Source organism: Zonotrichia albicollis, chromosome 14 (assembly GCF_047830755.1).
Source record: "Zonotrichia albicollis isolate bZonAlb1 chromosome 14, bZonAlb1.hap1, whole genome shotgun sequence".
Lineage (NCBI taxonomy): Eukaryota > Metazoa > Chordata > Aves > Passeriformes > Passerellidae > Zonotrichia > Zonotrichia albicollis.
Genome location: NC_133832.1, coordinates 11058522 through 11086155, shown reverse-complemented (window position 1 = coordinate 11086155; position 27634 = coordinate 11058522). Strand labels below are relative to the sequence as shown.

Genomic DNA, 27634 nt, shown 5'->3' with positions numbered 1-27634 from the left:
CAGCCTTCCTATAAAGTGGCATGGTTTGCAGGGTGATCACTGCAGATCTGGCTATAAAAGGCTGAGCCTGTGGCTCTGAGGTACCTGTTGGAAACTGCCATAAGCTCACATAGCATGTGCTGGAAACAAGTGCTGTGTGATGATTGAAGCCTGAATGTGAGATAAAAGTTAAACAGAACTGTATGTACAAGACTATGTCTCGCATCTTACATGGAAGGATCTGATACTGTTTCTCAAACACATATTTGTCAGAATTTTCTTACCTAAAATGCTTTCCTTTTGCAGTCTGTGGTGGTACAGCAATCTTTTTCCATTGCCCTGGATGCAGTTTTGAGCTGTGTTTTGTCTAACTGCACAAAACATACTCAGGAAGGTAAGGGACATGTGCCCAGCTTTGGTTTTGTTGGATATTTTAATTCATGAGAGATAGCACTGTTCTACTTGTTCTCTTGCAAAATTAAATCCTCTCCCATGTACCAGCCTTTAATTGCTGGTAGTGCTTAGACAGAGCTTGGAGAGGAACAATAAAATAATTTTTTAAAATAGGTGGGACTAGGGAGAGCAATGGTTCCTGAGCTCTGCCCACCCTCTCGTGCCTCTGCTCAGCCTGACTCCCCTCTCCCAGTGGGACATGTGGCCTGTCAGGGGGACAGCAGCAGGGAAGATGAACACAGGGAAAAAATGCAGTATTGCCACCAGTTCAGATGGACCAGGAGCTATTATTGGAGGACTGACTTTATTTCTTACAGCTGTTGGGAGGTTTCTGTTCCTTTGAAGCTGGGGAGAGCACAGTGAAGGTGTGGGAGGTGATGTGCAGTGTGGGGAAGAGGGACACAGCAAAAGCCGTTTGCACTACCAGGGAAAATGCGCCGAAGGGAAGGAAACAAATCTTCCCTGTGGGTGCTAAAAATATTGATGCACATTATAGACTAGTGGGGGCTATTTTCTGGAGAAATGGTGATCTCTACTAGCAGGTGAGTGGAATTGCAATGCTAAAGGCTCATAGCATTGTTCCCAGTGCTGCTCTAGGCTTAGGTAATTTCACACTTTCTCACTTTCTCTATGAAGAAATAATCTGCTGAACGAGTTTTACTGTATAATTTTCAATGAATATAATTTAAAAAGGTTTCAGTAAAACAGCTCTTTACCCCTTGAAGGAAACTGAGAAGTAGGAGGTCAAAAATTAGTGATCTAGTTTCATGTTATTAGATTTCCCCTAATCAAGGCACCAGCAAATATACTGCATTAATAGAGCACCAACTGTGTAGAACAAATGGATTATGATTTTTTTAATAGTGTTGCTATAAATACTTTTTCCCTACCTAGATTTGCCATTGGAAGTGAAGTATGAAATATTAACACATGTAAAGAAAGCACATAATCATATCTGCATAAGCTTTTAACTTTTTGGGACTGATTAGGAATATGGGGACTTTTAAAAAAAGTCTTGGTTCTTTCCTCTTGAAAATTAAGGCAGATAAGTGTATTCCAGATGCTGAATTGGAGGGGGTTTCAAACCTATGGTTATATTGTTGCTAGTTGGACTTTAATCAAACTGGGGGCATTTATATATCCTTATGAATGCAAGGTGTGGCTTGTTCCAGGGGGTAAAACTGGTAAGAAAGGAATGGGCTAAAAATGTGACACTCCATGAAATTATCTGACCTCAAATATCTGAGAGTTAAGAGAAACATTTCCACTGGCTTGTATTCAGGACATGGCTTAGTAAAGGAAAAAGCATTTTGTTTTTATTCAGTGACTGTCCCCTCTCTCTATGAAATGCAGCATGTTATCTAGAATTCACTCATTTCTTGCCATTTCTTAGTTTTCCCTTTTTTTCCACTCAGTATTTGCTCAGTAGTTTTTCAGTTAAAGTATGTACATGTTATCATAGAATATAGAAGTTTGGTTTACTTTTCTGAAATTTTTGTAAAAACAGAGAAAATTTTGGAGAAGTTATGAAAATAGAATGCCCTAAAGTCTGCCAGATTTATCCTATTGTCTCTTAGAAATTTTAGGTGAAAATATTGCAGGAAGAACAATAAAGAAAGTGATTCAACAACACAAGAAGGAAAGTATTTAAAGAAGTATTTATGTAAAAAACTAATTACATGAAACTAAAATCAGAATTGTATTTTACTTTAAAGTTTTCAGTACAGTATCCGGTGGGGGAAAACCCCTTCATATTTGGTGAGAAGCTCTCTAAGGTAGAGAAAGAATTCAGGTCAGAGATTTCTGCCTGCTTTATCTGTCAAACAAGAGCAGGAAATTGCAGTCAAACACCTACATTTAGCAGCACAGAATGATGTGCTTTATACAGCCCACAGGGCTGGCACTGTTTGCTCACCTGGCCCAGTGTGGTCCCCGAGGGTCCCATTGCCACTGGATTGCCCCAGACCAGAGGGCTGGGGGCTCCCTGGAGGGCTGGGGTCTCTCAGGGCAGGTCATTGCAACCTGGGACTTGGAGCTGTTCCTGAGCACATTGTGCCCCTGAATGCAAAGCCCTGATGGGTTTTTTTTGGACAACCCTGAATGTGCTTATGAATAGTTCATAGTAAAAGCTTCCACGGAGAATATAAAAAGCAATTAAATCTTAATGGCCTGATGTTTACATTTTTTGAACCACAGGTTGGAAAGCCTGAGTGCAAATTGTTCCGACACAGCTAATGTTTTTGCTGTGAGGGGATTTGTGATAAGCACTGGGCAAAAATGTACCTAACCAATCTAATCTCTCATTTTTCCATACACATTTTCCTTGTACCTCTAGAAGTGAGGGTTTTCAGTGGTATTTTAGGTGACAGCTCCCTCAGCAAAATGACTGTCAGTACCTGCAGATTTATGGCCCCAGGGAGGGGGCAACATGGTCTCACCTGGGCAGGGAGGTCAGGATGGAAATGCTGTCCCCAAATACCATCAGGGTACTTAGACACCGTCCCCCTATGAGCCATGATGACTACACACAAATAAAACAGGACCCAAGTACTCAAAGTGTTTTATAGTTGCTTTCCAGGAGCCAGTCCTGCAGGGGCAGCAGCCTAAGGGGAAGTTTCTACCCAGGCTGGCACTTGGGAGCCACCTACACAGACCTGCTACCAGCCTTTTGTGGGTATGCTATGCCAAGTCAAGCAGCAGGTTTCAGCTCTAAATAAAACTTTCCCTTTGACATGAGGGAGGATGATATTTTTGGTGCTTTTAGCTTTTTCCGCTCCCTATTGAGGAGCCTTTGCCATCTCAAATTTTGTTACCCACAGGCCAAGAGACACATCAAGGGAGGCAAAGGTGAGGCTTCCCTTTCAGCCTTGAAGATTGTGTGTCTTTGTGCCTGACACAGTTTTATTTATCTTAAAATACAGTAGTAAGCCACCACACAATCCCAGAATATCCTGAGCTGGAAGGGACCCACAAAGATCATCGAGTCCAATTTCTGGCTTTGCAGGGGACAACCCCAAAAATCACACCATGTGTTTGAGAGTGTGTTCCAAATGCTTTTTGATCTCGGTCAGGTTTGTATCCCATGCACTCCTCCTCATCTTGTCCTTCAGGCTCACCTTGCTCTGACACGGAGGGCTCAGCCGTGCCTGGGCCAAGGCTCCCCAGCCAGCAGGGCTGCCAGGGCGTGCCAGCCAAGGGAACGGCTTCCTGCAGGCCCTTGCTGGCTCTCAGAGGGGGCCCATCTGGTACACACGGAGTCATGTGGATCCTCTGCATCACCCAGACTTCATCTGCTTAGCTTCTAACCTTTGAAAAACCCTCTTCTGCCTCAGGGAATGGCCTTAAATGCACAGAGCTGTGACAGTGATACAAGAAGTAAGAGTCTCTTGTGGCATGTAAAACGTTGTTGTCTTGGCCAGCTCAATTTCTTTTGCTCTTTTCTCTCAGTGTATTTGAGTCTGTAATCAATAGTGAAATTAAAAGGACGTGGGTTTAGTCCACCCACAGACTTTCACTGCCCGGCCTGGGGATGCCAGATCTGCAGTGTTCTGCTAATCTGTGCTCAGATGCTGTGTAGTCCTTGCCTAAAGATTGCTGCTCTCCAAAAAACCCCACATTTCCTGTTGTCTGTCAAGGGAAGTTTCACTGGCTCATGCTCTCACTAGAAGCAGGGCAGCTCTGCTGTTGATTTCAATCAGAACAGGATTGGAACTGCTGTCATCTTGGTATCTGTGTAGGTTATGAGCAGATGGTATTGCCTGACATTGAGTTCAATGCAAGGTTTCTGGCTTGGGCTGAAGCAAAATAACTCTACTGCAGTCTTTCATCAGTGAGGAAAGATAACATTTAATGAAGGCATTTTTCAGGATCTGCCAAAAAATTAGAAGAAATTTAATACACAAAGATATCTTAAAACGCATAAGCTCCACATGCCTCTGTGTGTGTATACATGAACACATCTGTTCTGGGTTTTTTGGTTTTGGGTTTTTTGATACAGAAATACAATTTTTCTTATTGCTGAAGTCTGTGATGTAGGCCAGAAAAGCAAGCTGTGCCCAAAATGCTAGGGAAAAACTTTCCAAGAACTATTAGTATAATCAGAATATGTTTCTGTTTTTTCCCTTATTGAGATTGTGTCTGGTTTGGTGACAGCCTGGTGTCTGAAGCATGAAATGAGGGCCACAGTTAGTGTGGTATCTACATAAAATAGTGCAAGTATGTGTGTGTATTTCTCTGTGCTGAGACCAACAGAATATCACCACAGTGGCTTTTGAACAACTCATGAAATGAAAAACCCCAATGCAATGAGGGAATACTTGCTGGGCTGTACTGAACTATCTGTTCAAACAGTTAGTTTAAACTTGGTTAATGAACAACCAAAATCTTAACAACTCCCATCCATATATTTTCCCTTTGTGCTATTACAGGTAGACTTACGATTGGAATCCCAAAATATTAGAAACTCTAGCTAGACACAGAAGTGTGCACAGAGCACATTTTTATTTTGCCATGAGCAATGTTTGGTTTCAGGTGAAGCAGTTTGTGCATCACCACAAATTGATAGTATGGGATGAGGAGGTGAGAACCGTCATAAAAGAAACCTGGATTATGCCATAAAAGTTCCCATTGGGATCAACTGGTACATTCTGAATTCTGTAGTTATGAACCTTCAGCACAGTGTCATTTGCCTCACCCCACAGCTGGGTACTGGGGAGGAGAGACTTCATTATAGGCTAGAAGTTCCTGACAGGAAAGCAGCTCAGGATGTGCTGCCAGGGCAGCAGGGACTCCTCTGCTCCTTGTGTGCATCATTGGCACTGAGAGAAACATCTGGGCACTATTGAAATAGATACAGGTAAATTAAAAAAAAACACAGAAGGACTGCAAAACCAATTTTGCCCTGTGAATTTTCAGAGTTCATCAAAGCTTATTAGATAAAACCAAAACAAAATACTTGAGAGGTGACTTGATTCCAGGGAATAAACACTTACACAGGGGAAAAAATAGGGGGTGTCAAAGAGCTTTTTGACTTAGCTCTGAAAAGTGTAATGAGATCCAGTGGACGGAGTCTGGAGCCAGACACATTCAAATTGGAAACATGACCTACATTTTTAATGGTGAGTGTGCTTAGCCATTGGAACAAAGTACTCACAAAGTGGTGGATTCTCTCCTCTTGATGGCCTCAAATCAAGTCTAGCTGCCTTACTGGGAGATAAGCTTTAGTCAAAAATAGTTATGCTTTAGTCAAACACATGTTACAGGGCTCGATATAGAGGTAATTGGGAAAATGTAATGGTCTGTGGCATCCAGGAGGTCAGGCCAGATGGTATAATGATCCCTTCTGGCCTCAAACTCAATGAATCTCAGAATGAATATAAATGCTATCATCTGGATCTGCATTTGAAATAATTGCAGGCAGAGATTAGACATGCAATTGCATATGGTTCAGAACTGATAAAACTTTCCTCCCCTCCAGAAAAAAGGCCTTTATTTATGCCTAATTATATGGTGCTGTTGTAATTCAGGTAAATATCTGTTAGAAACTCAGATGCCATGTCAGCAAATCAACTTTAACTTCTGTGTGTGTGTGGTGTGCAGATCTAGTTTCTAAAGCTGAATATTCAACTGCAGACTTGCTCACACAGGAATGTATCCAGGTAGAACTCCTGTGTGGACTTTTGCTTCACCCTGAGAGTACCCTGATGTGATTTAGCCCTCTCAACTTTGAAGTTGGTTCAGCTAAATCACGTGGAGGTTCTGGGCCTCAAAGCAGCTGCGTGCCTAATGCTGATGACTGCCCGTGCATTGCTGAATTTTACGGGAAAGAGTTGTGGAAAGAGTAATAGCAATAGCAAAAACTGAAAAGGTTCAAGCTTCTCTGAGTAGATTTTCTTATGCTGATATTATCACAAACAGTATCTCTGCTTGCCAATGCACACGCACCTGCAAATCGCATCGCTTCTGCAGAAAGAAGATATAAGAAATATTAGCTGGCAAAAGAAACCGCATTAAAACACAGATGACTTTTAATATGAATTTCACCTATATTGTGTAGCTTTCAATTTTAGTGTTGTCTCACTCACAAAGCTTTCAAAACAACTGCACAGGTAAGCAGTGAGGCTACGCAGAGGAAATAATATTGTTAAAGTTCAGTGAAATGTCGTCATTTATGGTATTGTGTGCATTTACCTGTGCTAGGAAGACAAATGTTGATGAGTTTCATTCATAAAGGTCCATAACCTTTTGCATTCTCAGTTGTTCTCCACATTGGGTTCTGACGGATGGCACCAAACCCCTAATTTCCAGGTGATGAGAAAGTTTATTTTTTCAAGTTCTCAGCACCATAGGGGAATTCTTACAGTAGCTGATATGCACCTTGAAGACTGAATATTCTGAGGTAATAAGGTTTTTCCCTAGGCTATAAATTTAATTTAAAGGGACAAAAGCCTGGATCTGCAACCACCCTCACAACTACCTTGCTCACCATTAAATCATGTCCTCACGTTCCAAGTCCACACAATTTTTGAACACTTCCAGGGATGGTGACTCCACCACTTCCCTGTGCAGTCTGTTCCCGTGCTTTACCATCCTTTCCAAGTAAAAAACTTTTCCCTAATATCTAATTTAGTTCTCCCCTGGTGCAGCTTGAGGCCATTCCTCTCATCCTGTCACTTGTTACCTGGGAGAAGAGACTGACCCTCACCTTCCATCACCCTCATTTTGGGCACTCGAAAGAGAGCAAGAGGGCCCCCTCCTTTTCTCCAGGATAAACACAGGTTGGCCTTTCTCAATATGAACAATGTGTGTGTCCCAGAATACAAAGCTGGAATCCACACCTACATCCAAACTCTATTCATTATAACCAGCTTCCATTTCTGCCCCCTTTTTCCCAAGCAGCACACATAGAATGATGACTAACATGGAGGCTGTATAAATACTTGCTTATCTGTGAATTTTAAGCCACGAGTTCTTTGTATTCTCCTTCTGCATTGATGCTCAGAACCTTGCAGCTAATTACACATTTGCTAATTGTAGCCTGCTTTTCTCAACCTCTTTCATTTCAGCTCAAAAAGGAAACATAATGGTGACTCTGCAGATACTCTGAAATAACTAATGCTTTTCTGAATCTCAGCATTATTTTCTTATGTGAATAGTGAATATCTCTCTGCAGATACTATTCTATACTGTTCTGAATATGTTTTCAGATTACACTAAAAATGAAAGTGACATGAAATAGTGAAAATCCTATTTAAAGTTAGCTGTGTTTTAATGTGGCATTTTACCAATTATATATTATGTCAAAAACTTACAAAACCTCCTGATTTTGAAGGTGCTTTTTCCATACTACTACAGGGATGGCATTTATGGTAACACTGTTGTATCAGCAAAACTGCCAATGCAGGTATTCTGCTTTTTGTCTGCTTTATAGCCCTTTATACAAGGCCTTCCTATAACAGTTCTGCAGTAGCATTAATTTCATAAAGGTCTCAAAGGTCATTCTTATTTTCAGTCAAATAACAATAACCAAGAATTTTAATGATGCTCTTGCATTAGTGTTATAATATTCAGAATTGTTATAAAATTCAACAATGTATGAAAATGTCATTGCTAGGGATGAATGAAGCAGCTCCTCTGAAAATGAAAATCAGCCCAAATCTTTCAAAAGGTATTAAAAAAAACTTCAGGTAATTTCATTTTCTCTCTCCCTTCTGCCACTTCTCAGGTACTTCTACAAGTTCCGGCACCTGAAATATCATCATAATTGATTTTTCTAGACAAAGGAAGTGCTTACAGCTAATTATCTAAACTTAAGTACAGCATTTGGTACAGTGCCATGTGGGAAATTATTACCTAAAAGGGGAAATAAAGAAAGAAATCAAAAAGTGAATAAGAATGTGAGGGTAGAAGGAGATCAGTACTGAGGGAAGGTAGTAAGGCTTCTCAAACAACAGTCTTTGGCCTAGTAATATTTAACATTTTTAATTAATGATGATCCCATAAAAAAATAAGTGTGTGCTAATGGAATTTACCAGTGGCATAAGGGAGGCAGGCACTGTCACTGCAAAGACAAATAACACTCGCATTTAGGAAGAACTGAGTGACCTTGAGAGTAGGATAAATTAGACAAAATTCAGAAGGGTTTGACTGCCAGTTCATGCATCTGGGTTTTGTTAATCAGGTTTCTACTATACCTGCATGCTCATAGGTAAGAAAATAGTAAGGAAGGGAAAACACAGGCCATACAAATCTGGGTATTTTTGCCAGAGTAATGAAACACCATTACTGGTGTATGAGGCAAGTGTTAGAAATCAGCCAGGATGGTGCACACTATTCACAAATTATTTGCTTGAGTTTTGGGAAACTATGGAAAAAGATGATTAGGGTGGCCATGGAAAGGAGAACCTGCAGTGCAGAGGAATTTGGCAAAATGAATGCTGAGGGAGGTCTCTATAAATACCACATGGGCAAAAGCTCTAGGAAGAGAAAACATCTATTTAAACTGAAGGACAACATTGGCACAAGAACAAATGAGCAGAAATTGGTCATGAATAAATTTAAGATAGGAACTGGAAGCAGGTTTCCAAACAACAGAATAGCAATGTTCTGCAATTGCTTTCCAGTGAGAACAGTGGAAACAACATCAATAACAAATCCTAAGCTACTTTTAAGATGGATTTAAATGAGTTTCTGAAGGGTATTATATGACGTGTTTGGTTAAGATAGCAGAGAAGTAGACTTGATGACCCAAGAGGTCTATGCTGTCCTATCTGTCTGAGCCTGTTTTTCATGACCAAATATTTCAGATCACTTTTAAGTACTTCCTTTCCTTCATGTATTTTTTAGATAATTTTTTTATAGCATATTGCAGGGATTGCTAGCTGGACTGATTTAGGAAAGGCACAAAGCAGTGGTGTCCAAAATATGCTGAATACTCTTCAAACAAAACAAGTGTGCAGTGTCCTACAGGGCAGTGCTTGGGTGCTTAAAGAAATCACCATTTTCTGTGGAAGGTGATGGGGACATAGTCCCAACAGAAGCAGCATCCCTTTGAGCCTCAGTTCTCTCTCATTTCCCTATGGCTGCTCGATTTTGCCTTCTCAGCCCCATGGCACAGATGCAGCAGTGAGAAATAGGATGGCAAACAATGCTTTAGATCCACAAGATTAAATGGATGAAACCTGGAGCAGTCAGTATAAGTGTGACTGGATCCCAAAGTGCAATGAAGATGGCTTGTTTGGGGGCATTCCTCCAGCCCCACTAGTGAGGTGCAGAGCTGTGTTAGCCTGTCATGGTTTATCTTCTTTCAGCCCTATGTCCTTTAATTTAGTTTATCCTGCTTGGTGCTGTTCTGGTCTGGTTTTACAGTTATTAGAACATCCTCTGCCCGAATTAAGGTGCAAATGAGACCATATGCCAAAGTCAATAGTATGGATTTTATTTAATAGTAAATATGAGAGACAGAGAGAGTGAAAGGAAGAGAAAGAAATAGAAAAGGGGGGGGGACAGACGAGAGAAAGAGGGACAGAGACAGAATAAAGACAATATCACCACTGTGTGGATCCCAGTGATGTTCTGTTGATCCTCTCCAGCTGGTCCTCTTGGTGGTGAGGGTGCCCTGAAAAGCACAGAATCCAATGGAATAATATATGCTCAGGCCAGGTGGGAATGGCCAGGTACCTCACCCAGGGTGGGGGGCAGTTTGGTGGTGTCTTGCAACAGACTCTGGCTCTGTTACATCACTTTGTGTCAGCTGCAATGCTGTGGTGCAAAGCCTCAGGAAGGAGTGTGGGGAGCACTTTGGGGGGGTCTTTGATGGATTATGACACCCCCTCAGCTGCCTCCTACGTGGATGTACCATGCACGTGGCCTGTGGGGCTGGGGATTTCACAGCTGGGCCGATTTGTGTAAGCAAAGATGGATGTTCAGTGCCTCTGACCAGAGGTTACACCACGCACAAAAACCTCCTCTCCCCACCCTCAGCTGTGGGAGATCTGTGTGAACCTGGCCTCTGTAGGCTGTGGTCTTCCCCACCCCAAACATGGCCAGAGATGATTCTCAGCACAGCTGCTGGGCTTGGCTTTCTTGAGGGTGCATTCTTCTCCCTCAGCCTGAGATTACTGAACAATAGTGTCCCCTTTATCTTATCTACGTGGCTTAACTCAGGGTCCAAAGTTCCACTCAGGCATCTTCAGGGAGGGGCGGATGCAGCCTCTTTATACAGTTTTTGCTATAATGGGCAAAACCTCTTCATAACAAAGTTTAAGGCATGAACCATTTCAGTCCCTGACAGGTGCCTCAGTGTTACTGTCCCTTGTTCCCAAACCCAGCATTTCCATGATTTCTTAATAGCTGCAATTCTCCTAGTCAGTGGGGCTGTAAAGGGATTTGTAAGCAAGCCTGGGGTTGAGATTCAGTAGCTGGACTTTTATAGATTCTTAACCAGACTAGCAAAGTTGTGTTTACAGCTGTTTTACAGTAATAGATGCTTCTTCATCCAAGTGCTGGAGAATGCAGGTTGGCTGGGTAAGGTGGTGACTCCACATTAGGAGAGGATCTCACAGTGAAAAGTTTTATTATTTTCTTTAGTTGAAATCTGATGAGTGGGACAATGGAATCTGCAGAATTAAATGATTCTGGCTGTTTTTCCTCTCCAGCTAATTACACAAATACTTTTTCTGATACCAGCTATTAATATTGAGAATAAGTTAAGAAACTGGAAAGTTAGATGAAATCCCCAAAGAGCACAGGTAGTTTGGAAAATGAGAAGAAATAGGCAGCAGCTTTACAGCTTGTTGCTGTCCACATTAATCAGATTTGCAGTAGGCAGTAGCTACTTTATGTGCAAATACTTTAACAACTGGTTTAAAAAACCAAGCAGGATGTCTGAGTCCCCAGGTTCACGTAAAGGGGTAATGAATACCTGCATAATGAGATAGAAAGGCCATAAACTCGGTGGTGGGAGTTTTCAGTCTCTCTTCAGCTGAGGTTTCTGCAGCTTTCTGAGCCTCTCAGTGCCAGCCAGCGAGGCAGTCACTTGCCAGGGTCTCCCTGTGGGGAAGGAGGCTCTTGGCTGCAGCTTTGCCATCAGTAACTTTGTGCAGTGCCCCATGCACGAGCTGCTCTGTGATTCTCACATCAGAAATGCCCATCCCTCAAAAGGAAAAACTAAAGCTAGTTTGAAAAAAATATTTCCAAGGAAAAACTGTATTGAAGATCAAAAAGTAAAGACATGCACTGTGAAATGGTTGAGAGAAAACACTTTGATTGATTGAGAGCAGCTATTAGTTTTGCTATTTTTTAATTTCATTTCTGTTCCTGAACTGTGTATATCTTAAAAGCTATTTTTCACCTATCCGTAACTTCAACAAGGACACAGCATCTGTGAGCAATTGGATGAGATTATTTAATTCTGTCCTGTCCTGCTAGTAAACTCAATTAAAAAGCAATCAATCATAACCACAACCCGTACTTATTGCTATATTTTACTGACTTCTTGCTCACATACACAGGTGTGGGAAGGTGGCTCTTTGAGAGAGGGTGGCAGCCTCATGCCAGGGATGAATTTAGCCCTGAGCTTGCTGCAGCCCCATGGTGGCCATAACTGCAGGGAAACACGCTCAGTTTTTCCATGGGTGGAAATATCTGTGGGGTGGAAATATCTGTGGGGCACATTAAAGCACATGGACAGCTTGTTTGCAAACAGCTGTGCATGTGGGAGCATTCAATTGACAAGTATACTGAGGAATTGTCTTCAGCCACAGCAGGTGAAGAGAAATGTCTCCTTCAGACATGGCTCAGGGTTTTGGATGCCAGCTCATGCCCCACATGAAGACAGCATTGGCAGCGATGGCATCCAGGAAGGTGTGAGCCTTGTATGTGCCAAGGCTGCGTCCAAGTAGGAGCAATGACCCCCCCGACATTAACAGTGATTAAACAGCACCAAAGGCTTTGGAAACAACCCCTGGTGAGGTGAATCAGCTGGGGCTGGTGTCTGTGGAGCAGCTGCTGTGGAGCAGGGGCTGTGCTTGCACCTGCAGCCTGAGGTGAGCCTCGGTGGGACAGGGACAGAGTCAGGTCAGCTGACTTCCTTTACTCTCATCCCTTTTTTTAAAAACGATTTTAAAAACAAGAGGTTTAAAAACAATCCCTAATTGGAGTAATAATCCCCTTGGGTTAACAGCAGAAGAGGGGAGTGCCTGGCACAGCGCTGACAGCAGTGCCCTGGTCCTGTCCCAGCCAGGCCAGCCGCAGACCCCCCGGCCATCGTGTGCCCCAGCGCCATCCCTGCTGAGCAGGAGCCACATGGCCGAGAGCCGATGTGAGATGACACCTCTGCAGGAGAGCTGTGAGGGTGCGAAGATGTTATAGCCTACGTAAAAGGAAGACAGAAAGGGGCATAGGAAAATAAAACCCACAAAAATTGTGTGTTCGTTCCTCACTCTTCCCTCAGTGCCGTCTCACCCGGTGCAGAGGCTTCAGAGGTGTGAACACATCCTGTTTACATCTGCCACCAAGACGGGAGGCTGAGGGAGCACACGGCTGAGGCACGGGAGAGCAGCTGCAGCGGGACAGGCCCTGGCATGGACACAGTGCCCGTCTACCACGGGGCCATCACCCGAGAGGCTGGGGAGAAGCTGCTGCTGGCGGCGGGCACGGACGGCAGCTACCTGCTGCGGGACAGCGAGAGCATCCCGGGGGTCTACTGCCTCTGCGTGCTGTGAGAGCGGGCCGGGAGTGCAGGGCTGGCTGGGGCAGCGGGCCGGGAGCGGGCCGGGAGTGCAGGGCTGGCTGGGGCAGCGGGCCGGGAGCGGGCCGGGAGTGCAGGGCTGGCTGGGGCAGCGGGCCGGGAGTGGGCCGGGAGCGGGCCGGGAGTGCAGGGCTGGCTGGGGCAGCGGGCTGGGAGCGGGCCGGGAGTGCGGGGCTGCCAGGGCTGCTCAGGCGGCAGCTGGTTGCCGACAGTCCAGGGCTGGCTGGGGCAGCGGGCCGGGAGTGGGCCGGGAGCGGGCCGGGAGTGCAGGGCTGGCTGGGGCAGCGGGCTGGGAGCGGGCCGGGAGTGCGGGGCTGCCAGGGCTGCTCAGGCGGCAGCTGGTTGCCGACAGTCCCCTCCACAATACGGGATGCCCCACAACAAAGTATGTTCTAGTGTTGCCATCTGCTTACATGAGTGAGACTTTTGGCTCCTTCACCTTGGCTTAAGAGAGAGGGGTGCAATAAGTGGTGTGGGGTCCCTTGCAAAGCAAAGAGGAGCAGGTTTTGCCTTGCAGAGCCCACGCTTCCCACAGACAAAAAGCCGTAAAGAGAAGTCAGGCAGGCACATGGGAAGGATAAGCAAGGTGCCATGGAGAAATGCCAGGCGATTTGGCTCAGAATGGTGTGTGTATCCTCTTTGTGCTCTATAACCCTCTTGCCTTCTGTCTGTGTTCTTCTGCTTCCCCTGGTGTGCTCATGGGTGTGCTCAGTGACAGGGTCATTGGGAAAGGTAACACGGAGTGCTGCCATCCACAATGTGCCTTTGTTCAGGATGCTCTCAGTCCCACAAGCTTGTGGCTTGTCCCACAGGCCACGAGGCTTGGAGCAAACTGCCTGTAATGCACATGAAATACTGATGGTAACGTACTAGGTGATAATGTTTCATGAAATTGGGTGAAAAGGGAGACATCTGATGGGATGGTCTGTCAGAGAGAGAGTAAAAGTTCCCCTGGGAGAGCTAGGGGAATTTATATTCATAGGACCTAAGTTTAATGAGGAAATTAAATTACCCTACTGTTGGCAAAATTCTCGGAAGTCCTGGTGACGCTCTACTGTTGCATCAGAAGAACAAAGATGACACTTATGCTGTACTTCAGTAGGAGAAGGAACACTAGAGAAAACCCTTTTAGGTCCAGCATGAAATCAGCTAACAGGAGGAACTCGGGTACCTGGCAAAAAAACACAAGGGGAAGAAAGGTCCTAAGTCAGGTTTTCCCCAAATCCCTTGAATACATTTCTGACAATATGTAATTAAGCCCTGGATGAGTGTCATTATCTTCCTGTTATAGACCAGTAAATGGAGACATGCAAGATGGTTATAGATAATCCAAAAATACACAATACTCTTCTCAGGGAAGGTCTTGGTGGCAGAGGATGTATTCTTTCTTCTCTTATGAAATCAGGTGAACCAAGTTAGGTGTTCCTGCTAACAAATGCCTTAACAGCGAGCTGAAAAATGGGAAATAAGAAGCATCTTGAGTTAAATGAAAATGGAAGAGACATAGCAAGAGGTAAGGAGTGCTATGATCCCTGGGGTGGGAATAGGCAATAAAAGCAGAATCTCTATAAAATAACTATCAGAGGAAATGGGGATATACCACCCTTACACTCAGAAGTCATTCAGTGCAGGTGAAACACTAAGGCATTAGAGAAAGGGTCAGGAAGAGTGTTACAATGCTGAATAAGACAGAGATACTAGAATTAGTCCACTGTCAGTCTAAATCAGGATGTAGGTATGTAACAAGGTCTTTCAGTTGTACACTATCGGCTGGGATTTATTGTTAGTAATTTATGCCCTTTGAAAGAAATTTCATTAATGAAATAAAATATAGAAAATGAAAATAGGAAGAAATTAAAGCTTTACTAGCTGTGAAGCTCTGCAATCTTTGGAGGAAAAGATACTTCAGTAAGAAACAGACTAAATTGCTTCTAAAATTATAGGCCATTCATGTCCCCATGGTATGTTGCATTGAAACATATGTATGATAAACAAAAGGGTAAAAGCAAAAAACCAAAAATTAATGGTGAGTGTTCTGCAGGCTGAGAACATAGATCCTTAATAGTTATTCTGTAAAGGAAATTTGAAATAGCATATTGGATAAATCCAGATAAAATTTAAATGAAAAATGATGAGTATGAACTGATACAGAAAGAAAGATGGCTGAAAAATTGTAGAATTAAGCCTTGGTTCCAATAATTCTTAACAGTCAATTCAAATAATTACGTGAGAAATAGCAGATATGGTAAACAGCATGTCACACACTAACTGTGGAGACAGTTTTTATACCAGGAAAGTATCCCACACTGAGATAGCACTGTCAGTTTGAAGAAATGTGGGCTATAAACTAGAGAAGTGCTTTGACAGGCTAAGTTTGCCAAAGCAGAGCACTTTAGTGGAGAGGCTGCAGGAGCAGGAAGGGAAGGTGTGAGAGGTAGAGATCTGTGTTTGGTGGAGAATGCTAAGCCTGGCTTTGGCAAAGAAGCCAGTGGACATAGCCAGTCCAAATTCCAGTCTGAACATCAAGGGCAGAGATGGAACAGGTGACAAACACCCATGTGCAGGGCAGCTCTGGTAAAACTGAGGGAAGTGCGCAGTTGCTGTTTTCACTCTGTAAGAAAAAGAAAATTAAAGAAAGAATAAGTATTTCTCTGCTTTTTAAAATGTTTCATTCTAAATAAATAATGGAAATTATTAGGAATAGCAAAGTTATTCAGCAGTTTACATTTTGGTTCAGAATCCATGCCAAAGATCACTATAAGAATATATAGACATATGAAGATCAGACAAAAGATGAATTTGCTAGAAGTAATGAAGTGATCTTTGAAACATGGGAAATAAAGCTGGTCAGCCATTAGATATACTGCAGTAAGTATCAGAGCTAAACAAAATATTTTTCATGTTTCCAGTGAAAATTTCTACCAGGAGTGTTTATGTTTTTTGCTGCTGGTAGTGTTTCTATTGCCCTTAGAAAACCAAGAGAGAAAAATAGTCCAGTTTTCCAAAATCAAGACATGTTCAGTCTGCCTTCTTTGCCCTCTCCCTCCACTTCCCTGGGGAAATAAAACAAACCAAAACAAACATAAAGTCCTGCAGCTTCCTAGTTCTAACCATTTTTAGGGCTCCTTTTCCCATCACAGGGGAATTACAAGGCACAGTTCTGATAAAGAGAAAAGAAATATTTATCAAAAGAGCAATTAAGCATATATTTGGATGACAGTGATGTTATCTACTTGAATTCACATTAATGGCTGCTCTGCACTTCCAGTTCCAGGTACTGTAATTGTCAAGCCCTGTGATTTCACTGCATTGCTTATGCTCAAACAATGTCTCCTTTTCCCAAGAAACTGCATAAATTTGTAATGCCACGATCACCACCACATCCTCTCCCTCGAAAAAGCCCTGACATATTTTGGCAGGCTTTGAGCCTCTTAAGGCACACAATGAGGACTGCAGTGTTCATGGTCAGGCTCATTCACCTTTTGCTTTTCCAATTAAGAAGCAGAGCCCTGACCTTTAAAAAGGAGAAGAGTCAAAGACTTCATGAATCCCTTGTGACTGACGCTGATTTTACAGGGCAAGCATAAAAGAGACAGGTAGTAGCATAAAACCTGACCTATAGAGGTGGGTAACTGCAGCAGGCAGGGCCCTGTTGGAGCATTCATCTAGAAAACTCTCTGCTTTCTCTCTTCTTTGTTTCTCCTGAGCTACTGATTTATCTCCCTTGAATGCCACTTTCCACTTTCTGAAGCTGGGATGTGCACGTGGTGTGCCTGAAAGCTTTCAAAGAGACAATGAATATTTTCTTGGTGTGACTGCAGCAAAGCACAAAGGACCCACTTTCAAAAATATTTTAAGACCACAATTAAACAATGCATGGAAGAGTAGAAAGGTTTTGATTTGCAATTGTATGCTCTGGGGCTCTTGCAAACAGAGGTGCTGCTTTCAAATTTTGGCAAAGATTTTAATACCAGATGCTCCTGGGTCTTCATTGTATGAATATCATTATTGAATTGATAATATCTACTTTAAGGATGTTGGGAATATGTCAACAGAGGTACACAACTCTTTCCTGGAAGTTTTTAGAGTTGAACTGAAAAGCAAGATTTTTGTTGTTCCTGAGAACTGGTCTAGAAGAAATGCATGTGCTTTATAAAGCATACACGTTTTACCCATAAACAAGTTAGACACTACACACAGTACACCAGGGTTTTAATATCAAGCCTGATTGTTCCAGGGAGCTTTCTTGACTGGTTTGGTTTCCTCTCTGCTCAATGCCCCGTTTGACATTTTTAGCACACTCAGAAATCCTCTGTGCTCGCAGCTCCTAATGAAGTCAATGGGGGACACGGGGCTCACTAATGGTGACTACTTTGAGGAGCAGCCTCTTCAACCCTGCCTGAAAAATGTATAAAGAAAATGCCTGAGAGTGCCAAAAGCCCCATGTTCCTTTACAGATATATGAGCACACATGCAGGAACAAGCAGCTCATGCCTGAATTGGCAAAGATAAAGTGTTTGTAGTTGGGTTTTAAAATCCACATGCTTGAAAATACTGAGAATGTTAGTAGTTGTTTCAGAGCTGTAAGTAAGACAAACACGACGTGCTTGTCAAACTGTATGTACAGATGATTTGTTTGAAACCAGGTGTTCTGTGCTGCATTAAATTTGTGGAGAATAATCAAAAGCTGGAATTGAAAGCTGTTTAGAGCTCTTGAAGCAACAGTAATGGCAACAGGGATAGGCTGCAGTCCTATCAGATTTTACGTGTGCTATTTTTTCTGTCACTGTAACCACGGTGCACAAGTTCAAGGCAACGTGCTGAAACTTTCTGATGAGACAGATACATCAGCTATACAGTACGAAGGTGTAATACAGGATCACAAGCCAGCTTCTGCTTCACATTTCCTTTGTTTCCCATGTATTCTTTTTGATAGACATGGCAGAATAATTGCATTTTTTTATAACACTGCACATAATCATCATCATCATTTAAGACGTAATTTGAAACAAAAGAAGAAGCCTCTCAATTCAGTATTGCTCTTGCAAATATCACACGCTGTTTTCAGCTTTGAAAAAAAGTCTTCTGTAGCACAATGGTAAATTTTACTAAGGTGAGTGTTTCAGGTGCCTGCTAACCAGAATGAGTGTAGTCTTTGCTGAGCATAACTTGGCTAATGACCTTCACATATTCCAATGACTTTTCTTGCAAAGCCTGAGTCATGGAATTGATGAAACTTAGTGGGAGGCTAAGTTATTGGCCTGTCATAAAGTAATATCCTTCTATTTAGCATCTCAGATTTGAATAAATTCTTACTTTATTTCTGAATTTCAAGAAATTCCTCTTTAAAGTATTGCTTTTGGCTGGAATCTCCTTGTACCAGACTGATAAAACCCCGCTCAGAAAGGCTTCACTCTTGCTCTTTAGGTAAATCAGCAGCATTTCTTCAGATAGTTAGGAGTGTTGAAGCAGTAAAGATACTGACAATCTTCCACAGAAATGTCTGCATAAGTTCAGAGCTATTTCACAAGACTTAAATTTCTCTTTTAAGCTTTTGTTAATTTCAGAAGAGAAAATGAAGATAATGCATTTTTTTATAATGCTACAGCATTACAGCAAGTTAATATGTATTACTCCTGTGGTATTGAGGGTAAATTTTTCCCACAAGAAGTGTTGATAAAGGAATCAGTGACAGAAATCAGTGACAGGAGTGTTCACTCAAGTGCTGCTGTGGTTTAAGCTACAGTCACTCCGTTGGGCTTTTCAGATGTTGTAAACACCAGTTTAACCTATTTTATTCACTCTTGCAGACATAGAGCTTATATCTTGCACATGATCTCAATGTGAAGGTTATTTCTTCAGCTTGAGTTAGCTGAAGGGTGGTAATTTCTGAGTTGCTGTACTTAGCTGCGACCTAAATAAGGAGAGAATCAGTCTGTTTGTCAAAAAGAAAATACAAATTCTAGGAGAGAGTGAGGAGAAGCTTAAAGGCCCTGAGGAACTGCTGTGTATTCCCCTAAATTCAGGAGTTTTGGCTTTGTGGTAGCCATCTCCCACCTCTGTATCTCCTGTTGTGCCCATGCCATCACCCACATTCCCTGTCCAGGGCTGCCCACCAGGAAACTGCCTGAAGTTGTTTCCTCTGGGCACTCAGGAGCTGATCTGTACCTACATCAAACGCCTGTGGTGGGGCAGAAGTGGCTCCAGCCTTGGCTCTGGTCCTCATCTGCTCCATGCCATTGACTCCTGCTCCAGAGCCCCCTTGGGTCCCCAGCAGGGCTCCTCTCCAGAGCAGTGGGCTGCTCCTCTCCATAGCATTAAGTGGTTTCTAGGCATTGTTTCTGCTTGAGAGATGGAGAGTTTAGCTCTGTTTCACAGAAGAGAAAGGTGACACAGCAGCCCCAGGCCTGCAGTACCCTCTAGCTTTGGGTTCCCAGTGTAAGGGCCATGGGAAGGGCTTCTGAGGCTACCCAATGTTACTCTGCACAGCTTGCTGACTTTGCTGGCATTGCTAAGGTCTGTTTCCTTATTTCAAACAACTTTGGCTTCCAAAACACCCATCTTCTGCTCCTGGTTGTTTCAGCATTTTGTGCTTCTCCCTGACCAAGCCCCCTCATACTTTACCTTTGTATATCCCCTTCCTTACTCACTTAGTCTTTCTGTCAGGGGTTCAATATTTGTGCTGTTTCCTTGCCCAGCTTGCGTAGATATTGGTCCCCTTTTCTTTCCTTCCACATCCATCCCACCTAATCCAAATCTTCCTGCCCAAGACGCCCAATTACTAAATTACCTTCTGATTTGAATCTCACTAATCTAGACCAGGCAACACACATGCATTTGGACACTGCTTGGCTGAGTGCCCATGGTATAGCCAGACATGGTGATGCTACAACTGCTAACAACCTTTAGAGGGTGCTTCCCTTGCAGCCTAGAGAGCCACTGCTGCTTTCAGAGAGAGCAAGAGATATACCTTCTTTCAAACAAATTGTATGTCTTACTCTGAAAACTAGGCACCCCCTCCTCTGACAATTAGAAGGTTGTTTTTTTTTAAACATTGGGAAAAGCGCTGTTTTGCCTAACGTGTTCTCTTGTGCCTTCTCCATCCCTAAATGAGGGTGAGGCAAATACCTAAGAAATGAAATTTCAGTCTGAAATGCTGAAATGTGGCAAAGTTATAAGAAACTGACTCTGGGCAGTCTAATGCTCAGAACCATTGTTTGTAGGCTACACCATGGTCTGGTTCTTAAACTATGTTGTAAAATGAAATCCCAAGGTAAGGTCAGGTTGTAAATGTACCAGGTAAGAAGAGCTGATTGACTTAACACAATGACATCTGAAGAGAAAGATACGTACAGAGGAAGAAATGGGTGTAATTTATTGCTGACATGGCTTTCCCTTGTCTCTGTCTTTCTCCCTTTTAATGTGTTGAATTTTGGGCTCAGAAATGAACAAAAATCAGTTTAATAAAAATTTCCCAACTGAGATGCAAAGTATTTGGAAATGATGTTAAAGTATACAATGCAGCTGAAATGTCATCATTAATTTTAATCTGCAGCATGCATGTAATGTCCTCGGGCTATTTCAATGGTGCAGAAGATTGTAATCATTCACCTGTTAAAGTAAATGCAGCTTTAACAGGTCTGATCACAGCTAAAAAGGAGGAATGGAGAGGACACGTAGACAGATGGTGTTTCAGTGTGTCATCTGTGAACGATGCCTTGGTAACTCTTTGGGAGGAATTATCTGGCTATAAAGAAAAAAGAAGCCTATAATATAAAGTATTCCTGTAACAGCAACTCTTTCTAGGTTTTCCTTTGAAAAAGTTTTCCAAGGGAAAGTATTGAAACAGAGCCTGTGTTAATGCAGTTCCCAGCTGGTATAACATATCCTTCCCTATGGAGACAAAAGAAAAGTGAGATGTCACAAAAATGTCATTAGTAGTGACCAAAGCACTGTTTCATAAGTGCTGTCTGGTATTGTCCTTACAGCAGTGGCTCTTTTCTGCTTCCCCTCACCAGCATTCTGGTATTTTTTGCCTATGATCAAAAACTTATACAGCCTCATCAAGATATTAATTCATGATTATTTCTCTCCCCTGAGCTTCACTGACAGGAGAGAGGAGCTTTGCTGTTGTGAGTGGGGCTGTGTCTGTGCTTGGGACAGGTGAAGCAATGGGGGAGCCCCTCAGTGAATCTTTACCTGGGTGTCATGGACTGGTCCTCCTCCAAGATGTGCTGATACACCAGTGTCACTGAGAGTGCTCCCTGAGCTCACACCACCTATAGGAACATTGTGTCTCTCTAGGAGCTTTTTTTCTGCTCTGAAGAGAGAAAATGTAGAAAATTGAGCTGTCCTCTCACTTTAGCAGGGGAAATTCTCATTTCCTGAGACTTAAGCTTCAGTAAATGAATTTTTTCACCTGCTTTTTTCCAGTCTTACATGCTTTACTCTTTTGAAGGTAATGTCCTCTGCAATCTCAATTTTAGTTTGTGTATATAATTTTTCTTTCAAGAAAAACACCTTGATCTTCCTTCAGCCCACACTGATCTTAGTTCATGTAAGGTAGATTAAATCATAAAAACCTTTCTCATGCGTGGCTTTTGCCCATATAGCAGTAAACTTCACCCAAAATCATATCACTAAGTATGGAAGGTAAAACACTCTTTGAAGTGGTAATGAAGTAAGTTCCTGCTGCATGACAGAAAGTTTTGATAAGATCACATTCATTGGGAGAGAACTTATCAGAAGAGCTATAATTCATTTTGTGGAGACCAAGGTCCCAATGGAAAGTAGTTCAACGGGAAGATCTAGCAGTGCATCCTCTGAACAAAATTCACCTTCCTTCCTTCCTTTGTGCATTGCCTCTGCAGAGGCAGATGGGGATGTCCAGGTCATCTCCCATTTACACAGGGTCTTGCTTTCCTGGTGGCTTCAGAGCCAATAACAGATGATAATATTGTGTTTTTCAACTTAAGCACAGTAAAATCCCTCAGACCTTTCAGTCTTTCCTTCTCTGGGAGAAACATGAACATTTTCCAAGAGAGTGGAGAGCTCTCACTTGTCCCTCAGGAAGCTGTGATAAAAATGTCATTCTCTTCCCATTCTCCACACTGGGCTCAAAGCATCCATCTTTTCAAATTCTTGTTCCTTTTTCAAACCTCATGGGCTTTTAATCTGAACTATTCTTTGTGCTTTCCCTGTGCTCAGCTGAAATATTTTACAGTGTGATATTTTGAAAAATGCAGGATAGCTGCATTGTATCTCACCATACTTCAATACTGAATATTATTTTATGTGACCTCTATTTTTCAATTCATTCTGCTTAGAAAACCTTTCTGGTATAGTGCTGAGAGCCAACAGACAGCTCAGAGTCAGACCAGCACCACAGCCCCTCAACCTCTTCAACTCATGCAACCTCTTATGTAGAGAAAACAGTGAAAGAAACAACAAATAGGGACTTTCCAGATAACCGTGCTGTTTGTGGAAAAATCAGATTTTAAAGAGACTGAAGCAGTTGGGAAAACCTTTGGGAAAACCAAGAATCAAGTAAGGGTAGTAGAATCATAGGATCATAAAATGGCTTGGATTGGAAGGGACTTTAAACATCCCCTAGTTCATCTAATCATCTAGTTCCAGCTTGTCCTGATGTGGGCAGGGATGCCACCCACTAGACCAGGTTGCTCATATCCTTGTGCACAGTGTAATACTGAAAATAGAAGTCAAGACAATGAGTTTTAGATGTGTAGAATCATACTGGCAGATTTGAGACTTGAAAAAAATCACTGTGTAAAAGGTTAAATACCCACTTCAAAGAGATGGAACAAAATGCCAGGACCTCTCTGGTATTTTCCAGTACATTATGGCCTGTAAAATCCTCATTTCAGTAACTGTGTGTTGGCTGGTATTGTACATGTTTAGGTACAGCAAACCTCCTTGTGATTTAAAATAAAAGATTCATGTGAACATAATGTTATAGAAAGCTGATGACACAAGCCCAGCTGTCAGTCTTTAAGAAGAGATGGTACAAGACTGTCTGAGGGCCCTAAAGGGAGACACTGGGTTCCCAGAACAAGAACATACATAATCTAGTGGCTTAGAGGAATGTGCTTTTAGCCAACTGGGCTTGAGTTGTGGCTTCAAACACCACTGACCATGGTGCTATGGCATGGACAGGAAAGCAGCTCCACATTCTCCCCTCCTCCTGCAGCCACAGCAGCAACCTGTTCATGTTTCTTCCCAAGGTCCAAATCCCTGATGGACTGCAGTTTGCTGGGGAAAAAAAGAGGGGAAAACCAGTGATGGCTGTTTTCCTCCTTAGGTTTCTGTGAGCATGGCCAGCTGCTTTCCATGTCTGGTGGTGTACAGAAAGTCAGGGAGAAGGCTCTCTAGGTAGGCATGAAGAGGTGGATGAAGCTGTGGTGTGATTGTGGGGCACTATCAGGCACATTCCCATACTTGAGGAGAGGAGGGCAGTGTCTCAGCTGTGCACAGGGAGCTTGTCCTTGCAGCAGCCTGGGTGGGAGGGGATGGCTTTGTGTCCTTCACCTCTGTGCCTAATCACACTGGGACTCAAGTGGTGGGGGCAGAGTTCTCAAATCATCACAGGCATTTTGCTCCCACTTTGCTGGGTTGTAGCAAAGTGCCAGCTCTTAACAACTTCCTTCTATTATACCAGCCACCACTTTGCAAAGGTTGCTGTAATGACTTTTAAACAGGAATTTGACACAGATCATGAGTAATTGCAATCATATGATGTCTGTGTCACTGATGGTTTCTCATATTTTTGTAGTAGCTGCTATAATGTCATGCATAACTGGAAGTAAATACAGTATATTTCTGCTTTCTTAAGAATAAGAATTGATGGCAAAATAGGGAATGGTCCTTCAAATCCTGCTGTGTATTCATGTAAATGTATGTAGTGTGAAACAGAAGCATAGAATAATAGGATATGCTGAGTTAGAAGGGACCCAGTGGGTGTCCCATCATTGAGTCCAATTCCTGGCACAGCAGAGGACATCCCAAGAATCACACCATGTGCCTGAGAGCACCATCCAAATGCTGCTTGAATTCAATACAGTCTTTCTTATCTGATACCATCTAAACTAATGCTGTACCCATGGAGCCTCTATTAATTGTTTCTGAGTTAAATTTTTGGATATTAGTGTAATAATCTACCATGTAAATCATTCACTGAGTTGGGTTTGTGAGAGAAGCAAGAGTGACTTTGGCACGAGTTGTGCCTTGTGTTAATAGTCTATGGCTAATTCCCCAAAGACTTTGATTTTAAAAGAGGGAAGATTCCATAGCCTTATATGTCTCTTTTTGGAGACAGTATTTGAAAGTTGGGAACATATGGGCAAAGCAAAGAGTAATTGATTTAAGTCCTTTTTTTAGGTGTAGTTTTCCAAATAAATTACAGTAATTGCTGCTGTTAACATCTGGATTTAAGCAAGTCACAGAACGGTAATGCCACCTGTCAATAATACACCTTCTCTTTTTGTAGGCAAAGTGTTTCTGGTGTGTGTCAGTGAAAGGACATCACTGAAAAAAATTAATAAAAATGCTGAGGAAGGAATAGAAGCAACACCATTTAACCTAAAATAACTGAATACTGCTAAACTAGATCCGGGTCAGACCAGTCCCTCTCATCCCAAAAAAACCCAGTAGATTTAACACTGCATCTATCCAGTGGTTTTTTAGCTACCTAGAGCCTTTAGAGCTGAATTTATCTTTAAGGAAAAGTTAGCAAATGAGCTAATTCTCACATAACAGTGTAGTTCTTGTGAAAACTGTCAGGACACATGAATAATAAATACCTTTTTTTTTTTTTTTTCCCCACAGGCATCAGGGTTATGTTTATACCTACAGAGTGTCCCAGACAGAAGCTGGATCCTGGAGTGCTGAGGTGTGTACTTCTCCTTTCCCTTCTGAAAATTTGTACATCCTGCTTGATATAGATTATAGATCTAATGAAATATATTCAAATTATTCATGTTTCTGCCTAGTCTGATTTTCATTGATGGTAATCGATCTAGAGTGCATCCATCAGTAAGATGTCTTGGTGCCGCTTCTGACAGTCTAGAACTCATAAATTAATTCCCTGTTTCATTTCAGCTGTTGCATAATGCAATAGTGCATCATTTTGCATCATTTTAAATGGCAAAAATATTGTGGTTTTATAATTTGACAAGCACAATCTGTTTCCGTCTATCCTATGTACCATCAATGTCAGAATATTAAAGAAATAATTTTCAATGTACAGAGTTTTAATTCATTAATCCAGATCAATTCATCATTAGTGCAAAATACAGCCAAGTCTTGATACAAAATATATTTTCACTCATCTGATGGGAAACTGGTAATTTGGGTGCACAAAAACATTATTTGTAATACAGACAACATTTAGGTTGATGAAATTGGGATGTTAATCTCTATTTATTTTATGATTTTTTTTTCCCTTTGGATGTACTCTGTGTATTAATTCATAATTAGCTTTCTGTTTGTATGTTAATGAACATTTATTTCAAATATTATATAATTTCTAGACAGGCATAATGCCTTGGCCATTACTGTATTAGAGGTGATTCTGGAACACAAAACTGGTTCTTGGGGTTACTCTGAACAGATCAGGGGATGGAAATGACTGACATTACTGTGGAGTAGATAATTATCCATGTGACCCTTGGGAATAGTGCCCAGTAATTCTTTCTATCAGACATCAGGAGGTTGATGTACGGGTTAGGATTTGTAGTGCCCAAGACAGAAGTTTTCAGGACAGGGTGAAGGTGACAGTGCACCCATCCTGCCAGGGTAAGCACTGTTATCTATGGAAGGATTTCAGGACTCCACCTGTGTGGAGGGTAATTCCCTGGCTGAGGCTGCAGCCTCCTCTAGCCCCAGATGGGATCAGCCTCTGCAGTGAGGTTTTCTGGTGCTATATAGACCTGCTATGATGTCCGGCCTGTGACCTCCACTGGCACTCTATGTGTGGCTTTTGGGCTTTCCCTGGCTGTATTTTAGGCAAACCTTACCCGAATTTCACATCATATGTGTGCTGAAGGCCCAGGCTTCTCTGTACATCCTCTGCAGGAGAAGGTTCTAGCTACAGATCCATGATGCCAACCCTTCCCTTATGGAACAGAAACTTTAAAGTAAATGTTCCTAAGACCATGCTGGCTTCAGCTGTTAGACACAGCAGCCTAGGTCCAGCTGATCCCCACAGAGTGTGCCTGCAAGCCAAAACAGACTCCAGAGGCAGCTGGTCCTTTCCTGCTTCTGCTTCCTTCCCTGTGGCTGGTTAGTCTGAGCAAGCTCAGATCACACCCATCTTTCAAGGATGAGGTAGGGAATTTAAAACAGTGCTGTGGAATCTCAGCCAGAGTGAAGATTCCAGCTGGTGCCAGGGAGGCTGAATGTAGCTCACAGCTGCTGGGTGAGAGCAGTGTCCCCTGAGTGGGACTATGCTGGCAGGACCCATGCTTGTCCTCCCTTGACTTCGGTGAAGAGGAGTTATTATAAGACTGCCCTGAAGGATTTAACACAAATGTTGGATTTTTGATTAAAAGCACACATAGTTTCATTTAATACTGTTTGAAAAATTGCTAATGTAGAGAGATAGAAAGAGTCTCACTTTTAATAAATAGGTAACATTTGGCTGCTGTCTTTGTACAAGAAGTAGACAGGAATACTCAATGAACACATAAGCCAACAATGAATGCTCCAAGAAGGGTTTGCAAAGATGCTGTGTCCTTGCTGGAATTTAGGGGTGTGAGGACTCCCTCTCTATAGTAAGCCCAGGCTGCTCTCTAGGTTTTCTCACTGGTGTTTCTAGGATGGAACTATTTTACTTATGCAGGCTAAAAAGTTATTGGTAAGGAGGTTAAATCACTGACTACATTAAGTCAGGGTCAGAAACAGCAAAGGGTCACTTGTAAGTCTGTCTAATTAGTATGGCCGGTGACTGTGGGTAATTAGTGTGAGATTCTCTTGTAGTGATTAAGAAATTGTCCCTCTTGCGCCTTTCTATCTCCATGCTGCTGGGAACTGCTCAGTGTGGGAAGGCTGGGATGGCCCCGGGAAAGCAGAGAGCAGTGTGGCTCATTGACTCACCTGGAACTGGCACATCAGGGGTTCACATCCATGGCTGGTTCCTTCCCTGGGAGCTGTGTGCATTTCTGAGCACAAGGCCTGTGTGCCAGCACAGGGTGCCCAGCACCCTCCTCACCTCTCCCCCTCTGGCTTTGCAGACGGCGCCCGGGGTCCCCCGGAGGCTCTTTCGGAAAGTGCACAACCTCATTTCAGCCTTCCAGAAACCCAACCAAGGCATTGTAACACCCCTGCAGAACCCAGTTGTCAACCACGTGAAAGCCAACTACTCCTCAGGTACTGGTGGGGGGAGGAAACCTTGGCTGCAGCTGAGCAGAGCCCTCCATGGTGGCAGGGATCGAGGTCTTA

General features: G+C 42.7%; 1 protein-coding gene across 1 annotated transcript in view; it reads left to right on the top strand.

Annotated features, from left to right (window-relative positions):
• SH2D1A (SH2 domain containing 1A) overlaps nucleotides 1–27634 on the top strand; it is a 38565-nt gene that overhangs the window by 8656 nt on the left and 2275 nt on the right. The window contains exons 2-4 of the mRNA XM_074551550.1: nucleotides 12884–13150; nucleotides 25022–25085; nucleotides 27427–27562. Of these exons, the coding sequence (XP_074407651.1) occupies nucleotides 13014–13150; nucleotides 25022–25085; nucleotides 27427–27562 (337 nt within the window). The 5' untranslated portion in view covers nucleotides 12884–13013. The remainder of the gene's footprint in view (nucleotides 1–12883; nucleotides 13151–25021; nucleotides 25086–27426; nucleotides 27563–27634) is intronic.